We start from the raw sequence: 13476 nt of genomic DNA, 5'->3' as shown, positions 1-13476 counted from the left end.
AGTAGGTCTGGGTGGCACCCAAGAATTTACATGTCTGACAAATTCCCAAGTGTTGCTGATGCATCTGCTCCTGGGAGACTTGGAGAACAGCTTCTCTGGGATTTGTGGCCCTTGTCCAGTGGGTTCTGATCTGAGCCTCCAGGAAGAAGAAACAAAGTCCATGCCTACAGGGCCCTGCCTCATTCAAATACACGTGACCTCATGCCCCCTCCAACGGTGTCCTTTCCCAGTAATAGAGAGGTTGCTTGTGGGGTCCACGCCACATGAACAGGAAACCCCAAATGCTTGCCTGTCCTCCCCAGGCCTTTTTTACAGAGGAGTACACAAGGGATCATCCAGAGGACCAGGAAAAACTGAGCCGCCTCAAGGACCTGATCGCGTGGCAGGTAAAGCATAGCTGGACTGGGGCTGGGTCACCCCATCTGGGTCCTGTCCTCTCCCTGCTCCCTTCCCCTCTGCTGGCTAGTCTCAGGCTGGCATGGCCTAGTTTAACCTCTTGTCCTGTCCCTTGACTTTCTGCCCTTCTTCTGAATCCATATCTCCTGTGGGCAGGCCTGCCCTGGAGCTGGGATTGGGGGCCCTGCACCCTGGGGTGCCGCGCAGGTGCTGGGCAGCCGTGCTCTGCTGCGTGTTGCTAAAATGGCCCTATTGAATGCATGTGGAATTCAGAGAGGTGGCTTTCCTCAGCGGGACAGAAAGGAAAGCCAGGCCCCCTGCCTGGCACACACCAATCAGATAACAGAAGATTTGGCCCCCACCCCCACCTCTTAAAGCTGGCCCCGTTTGTTGCAGATAAGGCTCAGATGGATTATCAGGTTTGGAAAATAACTGAGGCCTTCATTTGGTGGGTTTTTGGTCAAAGAGTCTGCATTCTGCACGCCCCCAGAAGTCAAGCCAGAAAACTTGGAAGGCTCTGCCCTTCCTACCACCCTGCTTGTCTTTGTCTTTCCTCTACCCCTTCTCTCCCTGCACCCCATCTTCTCCCTCCAAGCTCTCCTTAAATCTCTGTCTTGCTGTGCATCTGTCCCTTCCTCCTTCTCTCTCACACCTTCCTTGCTTCTACCCCTCCTCTCTCTTTTGCCTCCCTCTGCCCCTCACATCCTACTCTCTCCACTTCCCTCCGGCCTTCTCCCTGCCTTTCTCTGGGTCCTTCTCCTGTGTTTTCTCTCCCTCCTTCTCTCTCCCTCCTTCTCTTTCCCTCTATTTATCTCCCCCCCTCTCCCCTACTCCCCAGAGAAGAAACCGTCCACCAGGTCCCCCCACCCCCAGAAGCCTTCACCCTGTCCTTGGTCCTTGAACCTGAACCTGCTCTGTAGGGACCACTCAGCTCCCAGAATGCCAGGTGGGCTCCAGAGGGCAGGAGCTGGAGGGAGGCATGGAACAGGGGACAGCAGTTTGCAGCTGCCTATCCTCCGTCCCACCCTCCCTCCCTTCTTGCCAGTCACCATGCAAAGAAAAGCAAGCTATTGTGGTAGGGAGTTTTTGTTACTCTAGGGAAATCAGGGAATGAGAAGCATTGGGTGCAGCCTCTTTTCTTAAAATAAGGATTCCTAATTCAGGTCCTTCTCTGCCTCTGCCAATTTATGCAAAGCAAGGCTTTAAAAATGAAACAGCAAGTGCTGCACAGACACGGTTTCCTGAGTGCATTTTGTGTGTCTGGAATTTTCTCTCCCTTCTTACCTTGTGCCACCTGTGAAACACAAACTTCCCCAAGATCCCCAGCTTCCCGAGGTCATCATGCCCTTTAATACTCAAAGAATGATATTTCCCCTCACCACCCCCAACCTGCCAATCAGGAAGGCCTGGCTTTGATTGGGTCCCTTTCTCAGATATTTCTGGGATGCCCCAGGGAGGGCTAGCATATCACACACATTTGTTTGGTTGCTGGTGTCAATTCTCAATCGGTATCACTGCCCTGGGCCCCTCTGCCGGGTCTTATCACCTGGTAATTCATCTTCCATGTTGTGTCCACCACACTCAAAGCAGGAACCTCAGCCTCACAGCATAGCTAGTGACAGGCTGTACCTTCTTAAAGAATTCTATCAGAGTCTTGGAGCTAATGGAGGGACATTAAAAAGAAGGGAGACTTTGAAAGTGTCTATTTGCTGTTACAGCTTTTAAGAGCAATTAACTTGGCTTCTTCAGACAGCGGCCCCTAGTGGCCACCTTCTCTGTAACACTTTCCTTACCTCTCCCACCCCGCCCCCAACAAGCCACCATGTTACAGAAGCCCACTCCTGACCTGGTAGCCACCCACTCCCCAGCAAGGGGGCCGGGTTCCTCCCACTCAGAGTCCAGACCCCCTAACCATGGGCACTTAACACTCAGAAGATGGTACCCTGCCATGGTGAAGGCAGCCTTGTAACAATATTACATACAGTGAATTAGCTCTTCCTTGTCCTTCTGTCCATTCATTCTTGTACCTTATATTTATTGAGATCCTACTGTGTGCCCAGCAACAGAAACAGTGCTGGACAAAATTAGGCCTGTTCCCTGACCTCTTAGAGCTTAATTCTAAATTGGATCTTAGTTTCACAAAGCCAGATACACTTCGGATTTTTCTCAAAGCTTGAGAACTTTGGATTTCAAAGGGGAATCTCTTGTGCCTCGTCTAGGAACACAACAAAAGCCAAAGCTTTCCAAGTAGTTTTTTGTGTTCAAGATTGCACAGATCTCAAGATTGATTGCGTCTTAATTTTTTTCTTTGTAAAGATTTTTCTCTATATTTATCAGCATGGACAGATGTCTACAGTGAATTCATCTTTTAAACATGCTGTGAGATATTACATACAGAAAAGTATACATAGCAAAAATGTGCAGCATGTTGATTTATCACAAAGTGTACACCATATGACCACCTACTGGATGAAGCAGAGCCCAGAAGCCCGCCTGTGTCTATAAGCCTCGCTTGTAGACATTGTTAGTCTTCCCCAAGACTGACCACAGTCCTGCTTGCACAGTAATCATTTCCTTGCTCCTTTAAAAATAATTTTTAGGGGCACCTGGGTGGCTCAGTGGGTTAAGCCTCTGCCTTCCGCTCAGGTCATGATCTCAGGTCCTGGAATCGAGCCCTGCATCGGGCTCTCTGCTCAGCAGGGAGCCTGCTTCTCCCTCTCTCTCTGCCTGCCTCTCTGCCTACTTGTGATCTCTGTCTGTCAAATAAATAAATAAGATCTTTAAAAAAATTTTTAAAAATAAAAATAGTTTTTAGCCACTCAAACACACTCCTAAACACCAGAGTTTACTTGTGCTTATTTTTGGCCTGTAATACAAATGAGGCCATGCAGTATACATTCTTTGGGTCTAACTTATTTGCTCAATGCTATGTTTGTAAAATTCACTCATCTTGTACATAGCTATCATTCTTCCATTCCACTGATGTATAATATGGTCTATACAGCTGGATTGTGTGACGCTACCAAAACATATTTATTTCTTTTTCAACTGATGGAGATTTAGGTTGATTGTGGTTTGGGGCTATTACAAGGAATGCTGCTCTGAACGTCTTTATAGATGTCTTTGGGGCACACATATGCATAATTTCTGACAGGTGTGTACCTAGGCACGGAGTTGGTTATAGTATGGAGTATCTAGGTCTGGTAGATACTGCTGAACTTCAATCAGCACAGTTTAGTTTGGCCTGGTCTTGAATTTCATATAAGTGGTATTATACAGTATGGACTACTGTGTGTCTGGCTTCTTTTAGTCAACACAATGCCTTTGAGATTCAACCAGGTTGTCGCATATGTCAGAGGTCTATGTTTTTTTTTTTTTTAATTTCCCTCATCCATTACATGAATGTACAACATACCAATAACATAACAATTTATTTATCCATTCCCTTGTTGGTGGACATTTGGGTTGCTCTCAGGTTTTGTGTAATATGAATACAGTTGCAATGAACATTCTTGTTTATGTCTTTTGGTGAACATAACTACTCACTTCCCTCAGTACATGTCTAGTACTGGAATTTCCAGGTCAGGCAGCTTTGGCCCTACTGGATACAAAGAAACAGTTTTCCGAAGAATCAGCTTTGGCTTCCTCAATCCTCTCTGCTGTATGTTTGTTTCTTTTGTTATCCATACCTACTCTCACATTTATTATGTCCTTCCTTTTACTCTTGTTGGATTTAATTTGCTGTTCTTTCACTAAAATTTTGAGATGGATGCCTAGATAATTGATTTCCTGTCTTTGTTAGTGTTGTAAACCCATTCTCCAACTACTTATCTATGCTATTAGTTTTTATATGTGCGATTTCTATTATTATTCCTCTTTTTTATATAAAATTTTTGTCTTATTTCACGGATGGAGGATCTTTTCTGTTTCTATATACTAATTAAACTTTTTAAAATACTGTTTTCTTAGGCGCTCTTTATCCTCCCTGTTTTTTCCAAGTTAGTTCATGTGTTCCTCCCTGCTACCCTTCCTCCCTTTTTTTTTCTTTTTTCTTTTTTCCTTTTTGCTTTCCTTCCTATCTGTTGGTTCTGATCTCTGTCTTTCATACTGGAGAACCTCCTTCAATGTTTGGTGATCTTCATAGACAGAGGCATGAAAGACCTAAGTGAAACTCTGTGTACATGGGTGGTGGCTTCGTCAGCTAGATGGCATCACTATGTGGTAACTAAGTGACCCACAGATGTCTGTATAATGGGTCATTCCCTTTCTCCAGCTACACACCTTTCAAACATAGGAAAGATAATCCTGGCAATGACGCTGCTAGAATCTGGGACCTGGGAGGTGAAGGGCTTCCATCAGTAGGCAGACTTCCCCCTTCAACCCCCATTTCCAGTCTGGCTCCTCATCCCTGCCCCCATTGTGCCTGAGGCCTTCAAGCCCAGTGTTCCTTGTTCTAATTATTCTAGAGGATAAGCTCCTTCTTCTAGGGGAAATGGGAAAATATAACCCTTGGCCACAGGGTGAAGTGACACAGACCTGGAGGTCTAACTGCTCCTGTCACAGAATTTCAACTTATCCCTCTGTGTTCAGCTCCTCAAGTCACCCTGACTTTTCTGGGCTACCTGCTGCCTCCCATCGCTAAGGGCCCTCATGAGTTTCTAGAGGCAGATTGGCCTCTTCTTATCACTAACTCCCTCCTCTGCTCCGGGAGGTCACTTGCCATCCTCCATCCACTGGACATGGTGAAGGTCAGATAAGATTTCAGTTTCTCATTCACCTTGTGCCTTCAGAGCTATCTCCCAAAGAAGGAGCCAGTAGTGTTCTTAAGGAAATGTTTATTTTCTTCTCCTCAAAATAATCTATATTCTTTGCACCCCTAGTTATGTCCCACTGGGGCCACACTGTCAGCGTTCCTTCTAGTGGTGGCCACTGTGGCTCGGCTATTCTTGCTTCTCGTCACCATTGAGGCAGGATCCCACTGACCTCCTTTGTTGATAAGTGAGTTTAACTCCCTCACATCGGTCACCTCATCTGCCCCATCTTCCCAAGGCTTTTACATCACTTTGAAAATTCCCTATTGGCTAGTACCTTCGTGCATCAACACTTCCCTATCTTTTTCAGCAGCCACATATGGTATCCCCGGACCTCCCATGTTATAAGACGAAGCTGTGTCCCTCCTCCTTTTCCTTGCGACCCTTCTTTCCTTCTATCTGCTAGCTTCTGACATTCATCCTTTCCCTTTGCATTGCCCAGAGCTTCTTGGGCAAACTTTATGTGAGCATCACCAAGCTTCCTCCCTGCTCGCCCCACACTCTGCCCCTCAGTAGACTTTCCTAAACATATAGCCTCTAGTGCAGGTCTGACCCTCCTAGGGGGCAAGGGTGGCTGGACGGGTTTCTCGCCTTCCAGAGCCAACCCCAGGGCTGCAGCTTGCCCATTCCCCAGGGCTGCCGACTCTGTGAAGGTCTCAGAGGCCCCGGTGCCCTCCACAAGTTCTGAGCAGCCCAATGTGACTTCAGCCATCTTTGCGGGCTAGGTCCCAGGCCACAGCCAGGAGGCCAGCCTGTGGCTCATCGTCTACCCTTTCTCTCCAGATCCCTTTCCTGGGAGCTGGGATTAAAATCCATGAGAAAAGGGTGTCAGAGAATCTGCGGCCCTTCCATGACCGGATGGAAGAATGTTTCAAGAACCTGAAAGTGAAGGTGGAGAAGGAGTATGGTGTCAGAGAAATGGTAGGCATGGTCCCTGAGGCTGGGATGGGTGAGACTGGTGGAGTGCAGTGTGGGGGGCGGGCGGGGCAGGGGGGGATGGGAGCTGGCAGGGACCCTGCAAAGGAACTTCCCTTGGAGGAGGAGGACCTGACCCAGGCGAACCTTCCTATAAACATGGTCCCTCACGGTCACCCCTAGACAAAGCCCAGGTACAAAGAGGGCCCTCCACACTTAGGGACTGCGGAAGCACCTGATATGTGCCCAGCCTGATCTCAGCACTTGGCATCTACACCCCATTAAGTCCTCACCACATGCCTGGGAAGTAGGAATGGTTTTCAACTCCTTGCATCTTTTGGGAGGTTCAGAAGCGCTAAGTAACTTGCCAAAGGCTGCACAGCAAGAGAGTGCAAGGCAGAATTTTCACCTGGCTCTGTTTGCCTCCAAAGCTAGTGCTTTGGGCTACTAATAAGCTCTGGGACATAAAGAGGCCAGTGGCCTGGTACTCACAGGGACATCTTTATCCTCCTCCCCAGGAAGCAGAATCCTGAAACATCAGGGCTGTGTGGTCCCATAGAGGCCAGGTGGCTCAAGCCTCTGACTCTATAGATTAGAAAACTGAGGCCCAGAGGGGGTCCTGAGTTCCTAAAGAGTGTAGAGGTAAACCCAGGCCTCTTGTCTTCTGGCCTGAGTTTTTCCATGAAACGAGTCCCGCAATTCTGTTGTTAACTACTCAGAATTGGGTCAGATCTCACAGGTTAAGGCCAGAGTCCTCCATAAGACTGCCCTCCCTTCAGACACTGGGGTTCCCAAGCCCCCTGCACGTCTGACCAACTGGTTTCAAACTTGGGGGTTCACCTGACCCCTTCAGGTTCACAGAATTCCACAGAACTCAAGAAAGCTCTATGTTATGATCACAGTTTTATGGCAAAAATACAAATGAGGACCAGCTGAAGGAAGTGATGCAGAGGGTGAGGCTGGGAGTTGTCCCAAACACACTGTGGACGTGTGCCGAGGGCACGACTTCCCTGCCAGACCATCCATACAGCCACCAGGACACTCACCCTAGCCTTATCTGGGGTGCTCTTACTGGGGTTTTATTACATCGTCATGAGGGGGTGACCCCTGGGCCGCATGACTGAAACCCGCCCAGCCCCTTGTCCTCTCTAGAGGTGGGACGTCTACCAGCTGGGACAGAGCCTGACCTGGGAACCCCACAGTTGGTCCCTCGGCCTGGTCTCCAGCCCGAGTCTTCTCATGAGTATCATGGGACCCCCAAGAAGAACAAAGGGGACATTAAGAGATCAGCTCCCAGGAACAAGGAATAAAGGCCAGCCCAATTCTTTCCTAAAACAACTACCCCCTGGCTTCAGCCCGCAAGGAGTTTTGTGCAGTGCCCTGCCCTGCCTGGCAGCTCCGCCCTGCTCAGCTGGAGGCGGTGGGGGAAGGCCGCGGCCACAGGACCAGCCCCTCCAGCCCAGGGCAGGCTGCTCACCACCCTGCTCTCCCCGCCTGCAGCCCGACTTTGAGGACAGGCGTGTGGGCCGCCCGCGGTCCATGCTGCGCTCCTACAGGCACATGTCCATCATCTCTATGGCTTCCATGAACTCTGACTGCAGCACCCCCAGCAGGACCACCTCTGAGAGGTCAGTGCCTGCCCCAGGAGCCCCCAGCACTGCTGACCCCCCGCCTTGCCCCTGGGTCCCCAGCAAAGCCTTGCTGCTTCTCCTTCTGCCCCAGAGGCCACCTGTCTACTACTTCCCTACCCTCCTGCTTCCGAGCCTTTCCCTAGCTGGTGCCTCACTAAAACCCCCATGGGCACACTGTGACGCTGCTATCCTTAGTGCCACTGAGAGGGGGTCACTGGAGGCCCAAGCCCAAGGCAGCTTTTCCGAGCCCTGGCAGGACTTGGCGACAGCTGGTGTCCTCCCAGCCTGGCCATCTCTGGGCTGGAGCTCCTACCCCAGCCTGTTCAGTCTCGCCTCTCCTTATCTCTGCTGGGCGCCGCCCCCCAAACTCCCTACAGAGCTGCCCCTCCTGCACCCACCCATCCCTCTGCAGGGGACAAAGGTGCTCCTTCACCCCATGAAAAGCCTCTCCCCTCCCACCATCCTGGGGTCTTCCGTTCCACCCGGCCCAACTCCTCTCCTCCAAGGACATGGTAACGTGAGTCGAGGACTCTCCAGCCTCACCTCCTGGTTGTCCCACAAGGTCCTGCAGACACCTGCACTTACTGGAAGGAGAGAACGGCTCAGGGAGGCTGAGTGATTTGCTCCAGGCCTTCAGTAAAAGGGACAGTGCTGGACTTGAATCCAGAGCCGCAGCCTAGCCCTGTCTCTCCTCACTTCATGTCTTTCCTGCTTAGGCTCCCATCCCCCAATTTCATTTTACTCTGTATTTTGAATGTTTGCAAATTAAGCAAGCAGCTCCCCGAACTCTGCCAGGTTAGCGGATCTGCTGCTGACTCCTGTAGGGACAACTCAGCCAGCCTAGGTCCCTGCGAGGCGGTCCCCGTGAAGCTCTAACTGCAGTTCCTACTGCCGCCCTTGTGCCCTTCAGCTTTGACCTGGAATTAGCAACTCCGAAGACTCCAAAAGCGGAGCCGGTGGAGATGATCGTGGGGAGCACTCTGCCGGAAGTCAAGCTGCGGCGGTCCAAGAAGAGGGCCAAGAGGAGCAGTGTGGTGTTTGCGGATGAGAAGGCTGCAGCAGAGTCGGACCTGAAGCGGGTGAGCAGCCCCAGCAGGCTGCCTCTAACACCTTTAGTGCATCTCAACACCTTTAGTGCATCTCTGCTGCTCACATGCTATCCAGGACCCCCAGACAAGGTCCCATTCGAGCCTCGTGCTTGCAGCAAGGCAGGTGATGCAGAGGGAGTGTCTGAGGAGCAGGGAAGCAAAGCGCTGCAGGTGTTCACCCAGCCTGACGTGACGGAGCCGGGATTTGAACCCCAGCTGTTAAGACTCCAGCCTGCGCATGCCTTTCCCACCATGTGGCAAATGGGAGAAGCTGCCTGGGGCACCCAGACAGAGGGAGGCAGCGCACCCAGTGCTGGGCTGCTGTTTCTACATCTCTGCCCCATGTCCCTCACCCAAGGACCATTCCAACCTCTGACATCTCAGATTCTGCTGGGCTCCTCTAGTGAACCAGGAACCCAGCTACAGATGTAGAGATGGACTCTCACTGCCCTGACTTTGAGAGCTTTTGTCCTATAACTAATAACTATTTAATAGTGAAACTTGGTGTCATTGGGTTCAAATCTTAGTTTCCCTTGAAACAGAAGTTTGTTGAAGGCATTCTTAGAGGCTAGGAAGGGGAGAGGGATTAACTGTTCTGGCAAGGGAGGGGTGTCAGATGAAAGGGCAAGGGTCCTGCTAAGATGCCTTCCAGTAAAGAAAAGATCCTGCACACACTTCCCAGTAGACCTCGGAGGCTACTCTTGCCAGGGCACAAAAGTGGAAATAAGTCCTCCATGTTTTACTACTCTAGGGGGTATCATTCACATGATTGTCTAAAATGAATGTCTCCCAACCCCTAGAGTAACATAGTATACAACTTGTGCAACTGTACATGGTAGGCTGGCATGGGACGATAGAAAACAGAATAAGTCAACTAGGTACACAGAAGCTTTGCCAAGCCATTATCATTGACTTTGCCAGGCCAGGAGCTGCCTAATGCTAAGCCTCTGTGGTGTGTGTGTGTGTCTGCATGTGCGTGTGTATATGTGTGTGTATGGTGTATTTCTTCAGCTTTCCCGGAAGCACGAGTTCATGAGTGACACCAACCTCTCGGAGCATGCGGCCATTCCCCCCAGGGCATCCATCCTCTCTCAGATGAGTTTTGCCAGTCAGTCCATGCCCACTATCCCAGGTATGCACCCTGCCACCGGCAGCACTGGAGGGTACAGGGATAATGGGGCCACCAGCCTGGGGGGTGGAGAGTGGGTGGGGACTGTAGCCATATAGCAAAGGGGCCGGGCATCCCGGGGACAAGAGGCTCTGCTCAGAGGCCCCCGTCCTCTGAGCTCTCACCACCCTGCCCCCGTTCTGTAGGGCAAGCTGACCTGCAAACCCAACCTGGAGCTGGGCTGGAGGCCTGTGGTCCCTCTGGTCCTTAGGAGTCACTAGGAATCCACTTGTCACACTAGGCAGCCCTGCATTCTCCGTTAGCCTGACCTCCCCACTGGCCAGAAGCCCTCTGTTTCCTTTTTGGACCTGGAACCCTCTTCTGGAATTGCAGAAATTGCCACCACATCTTCTAGCTGGAGAGTGTTTGATTCATAGATGCTACCTGTTTCTGCCACCACTCCTTCACTGTCCAGTGAGGAGGGCAGCAGCACACGGATGACCATTCCTACATCGCAGAGGGGGATGCTGCAGCCCTCACGGGGATAGTCACACCCCGGATCGCTGTGTCTGGTGGGCCTCTGTCTCCAGGCCAAGGATTGGGGGGAGCAGGACAGACAAGCAGCTCCCCTGTGGAGCTCAGCAGGCAGATCTCAGCAAAGACCCCTGCCATCTCTTGAGTGGGGACCGCCACCAGGCCTCGTGCTGAATTTTCATCTTTGATTTACACCTCAACACATAGCTACAAAGTAGATGATGTCGTTAGCCCCATTGTGTGAATGAGAAAACTGAGGCACTGGGAATGTCAGGCTCCTGCACGTCACCAGCTAGGAAGGGGCAGAGGCTGAGTGTAGGCCAGGCCCTCTGTCCCTGGAACCGTGCCCTTGACCCCTGCCTCGTCGTACCAGGCACAATAGCCCCTGAGCTGTGGCATCCAGCCAGACACACAGTCATGTCCCTGTCATCCTCTCACACCGCCACGATACCCTGGAGGTCTGCACTGTTGTCTCTATGTTATCAAGGTCAAAACAGTGTCAAGAAGTAGCTGATTTGTCAGGTCCACACATCTCTGAGCTGGGAGCTGCGGCTAACAGTTCTCTCCACCAGCCCCTGCCTTAGGGAAGATGAGAAATTTCTCCTGGTGTAGAAAGATGAAGGAGAGTGAGCTCGCATCGTCTCCCCACCTTGGGGCAAAAGGCCACCTTCCCTAAGGATATCAGGGCCCCAGCAGCCAGGCGGCCTTCCCCCAGGTCCCCAGATTTCTAGCTCAGAAGCCCCGACGAGACTTTGATGGGGCCAGACAGCAGGACCCTGCCCGGGGTTTGGCCAGCTGTGCCCGGGAGGACAGCTTCAACAGTTCCCTTCGAGGCAGCAGCCAGGCCTTCCCACCTCCTGCCTGGCGCTGTGATGTGCCCTCCCTGGCCTCTGTCTCTGTGCCCCAGCCAGTCTCCTGCCTACCTCCCGCATGTCACCCTCCTGTCCCTTAGGCACCGCCTCTCCTCCACCCACCCACTCACTCCCTCTCTCCACTGTCCTTGCAGCCCTCACGCTCTCAGTGGCAGGTGTGCCTGGGATAGAGGACGCCAGCTCGTCTCCCCGCCTCAGCCAGACCTTCTTCCCTCTCTCAGACGGCGACAAGAAGACGCTCAAACGGAAGAAAGTAAATCAGTTCTTCAAGACGATGGTGAGGACCCAGATGGGTGGAAAGACAAGTGTACGTGGGAGGGGGATGGGAAGAAAGCAACGCAGGGAGAGGAGAAAATAGGGGCGGGGGGAGGCAAGCATGAGTGTGCACGCACAGGCACGCACATTTGTACACTCCCTGGGAGGCACGGTCAGGCCCGCAGGGGTTGGGATGCTAGCCAGAGATGCCCCCACTGCAATTCTCTTCTTGGGCCCTGGTCTCTGAGCAGGACTGACCCCAGCAAGAACTGTCAAGGGGAGACACAGGGCCCCTGGGACTTCAGGACTGGTCACCGTCCTTTGCCCAAGTTGCCTTTTGGTGTGCCTGTCAGAGCCACAGCAGCTGGCTATCTTTGGAAGCTGAAAGTGCTTTTTAATTTTCTTTTTTGGAAGAGCTTTCCTATTCAACTTATATTACAGAATCCTACTAATTAAAAGTTAGTTTCCAAGCCCTGACTTTTCATGGCCCATCTCCTATTGTTACTTGTCGGTCTTTACTCAAGATAAAAAAAAAAGTCCCGTCGACACTTCTGATCCTTGAGATAATACAAACCAGAGCCCGGCTACTATAATAATCCCAGGTTTACCATGAGCATGCAGGGAGTCAGGCACCATGCTGAGCCCCTTCCAGACCTTGTCCCATGTGACCTGCCATGACCCCGGGAGGAGCTGATGGGGCTCACAGAGTTAGGGAGCGACTGGCCCAGGTTTCCACAGTGCCTGGGGCCGCAGAGGCTGTGCTCGAACCATGGTGGAGTGTCCCCTCTCTGTCCAAAGTCAGGGTCATGCTATTCTGCACTCACGAGGCTTTGGGCAGGGAGCCTTGCGACTGGGGCGGGGAAGCCCTGTTTCGGTGCTCATGAGAATCCCATCCTGTGTGTGTGTGTGTGTCTGTGTGTTTATTTTCTTCTCCCACAAAGCTGGCCAGCAAATCTGCTGAAGAAGGCAAGCAGATCCCTGACTTCCTATCCTCGGACCTGTGAGCTGCAGCTAACCAGGGCTGCACAAGGGGAGCCAGCGAGAGAACTTTCCAGAGGAAAAGAGACATGGTGGGACACTGAGACCTCAAAGTGGGGCACCTCCTTCCAGCTGCTCTCCCTAAGAGGAACAAGGGCTGATCTGGCCCCCGCTCCCCGTGATCCAAGCGCCCGGTGAGGACGTCCCTGCCCGGATTCGGGGCTGTGTGCACGAGGAGCCAGCAAGAACGTTCTCTCCTACCGCGCTCTCCCCAACATCCTAGACGCATCTTTTTATAACCCGGTTTCTTAGGTATAAGGAGCTGTATTTTTGTTTCATTTTTTTAAGTCCTAGCACCTAACAGAACAGCCTCTTAAATATTCTTTTATTTTATTTTTGGTTAATAGTTTGTACTTCACATTTTTTAATACAACCAACCAGTCTTTTTCCTAGTTGATCTTTTCCAAAGTGTCACTGTTTTCTTACTGACAATAAAAATGGGTGCATGGCTCCTGTCAGCCTTGTTGCATAATTCCATCGGCAGCGTCCCCGCAGCCTGGAGAGGGCGGGAAGGCAGGCCACGCAGACCTGTCGTGATGTTGGGGGGCCTGGCTCCAGCCTGTCACAGCGCCAGATTTGCCCTCCTCGTCCGTGGCCCCCCACCCCCAGGAGCCTTCTCCAGGATTCCAGTTCCTTAGGGGCCGAATGCTGGCATGTAAGGACGCCAAAAAAGCCTGCCAGAATCGTCCTCAGGTGATCCTCCTACTACCTTTCTCCCCTTCTGGAAAGGGATGGAAAAGCCATGCGACCAAAGGCTCAAGAGTTAGGAAAACAGTGGACAAGTGGTCTGGCCTTTGGATTTTGTCACCAGGTCAGAAGTTGTAGCTT

General features: G+C 51.6%; 1 protein-coding gene across 1 annotated transcript in view; it reads left to right on the top strand.

Annotated features, from left to right (window-relative positions):
• Positions 1-13106, top strand: part of LOC111140871 (dedicator of cytokinesis 2) — a 406275-nt gene extending 393169 nt beyond the window's left edge. The window contains exons 46-52 of the mRNA XM_022493104.1: positions 303-386; positions 5991-6128; positions 7623-7750; positions 8664-8832; positions 9853-9973; positions 11490-11632; positions 12552-13106. Coding sequence (XP_022348812.1) covers positions 303-386; positions 5991-6128; positions 7623-7750; positions 8664-8832; positions 9853-9973; positions 11490-11632; positions 12552-12614 — 846 coding nt within the window. The 3' untranslated portion in view covers positions 12615-13106. The remainder of the gene's footprint in view (positions 1-302; positions 387-5990; positions 6129-7622; positions 7751-8663; positions 8833-9852; positions 9974-11489; positions 11633-12551) is intronic.
• The last annotated feature ends 370 nt before the right edge of the window (positions 13107-13476 follow it).

This window comes from Enhydra lutris, unplaced genomic scaffold (genome assembly GCF_002288905.1).
Source record: "Enhydra lutris kenyoni isolate GAN:26980312 unplaced genomic scaffold, ASM228890v2 scaffoldscaffold5, whole genome shotgun sequence".
In the NCBI taxonomy this organism is placed as follows: domain Eukaryota; kingdom Metazoa; phylum Chordata; class Mammalia; order Carnivora; family Mustelidae; genus Enhydra; species Enhydra lutris.
The sequence above is the reverse complement of the archived record's forward strand: the minus strand, read 5'-3'. Positions and strand labels throughout refer to the sequence as shown.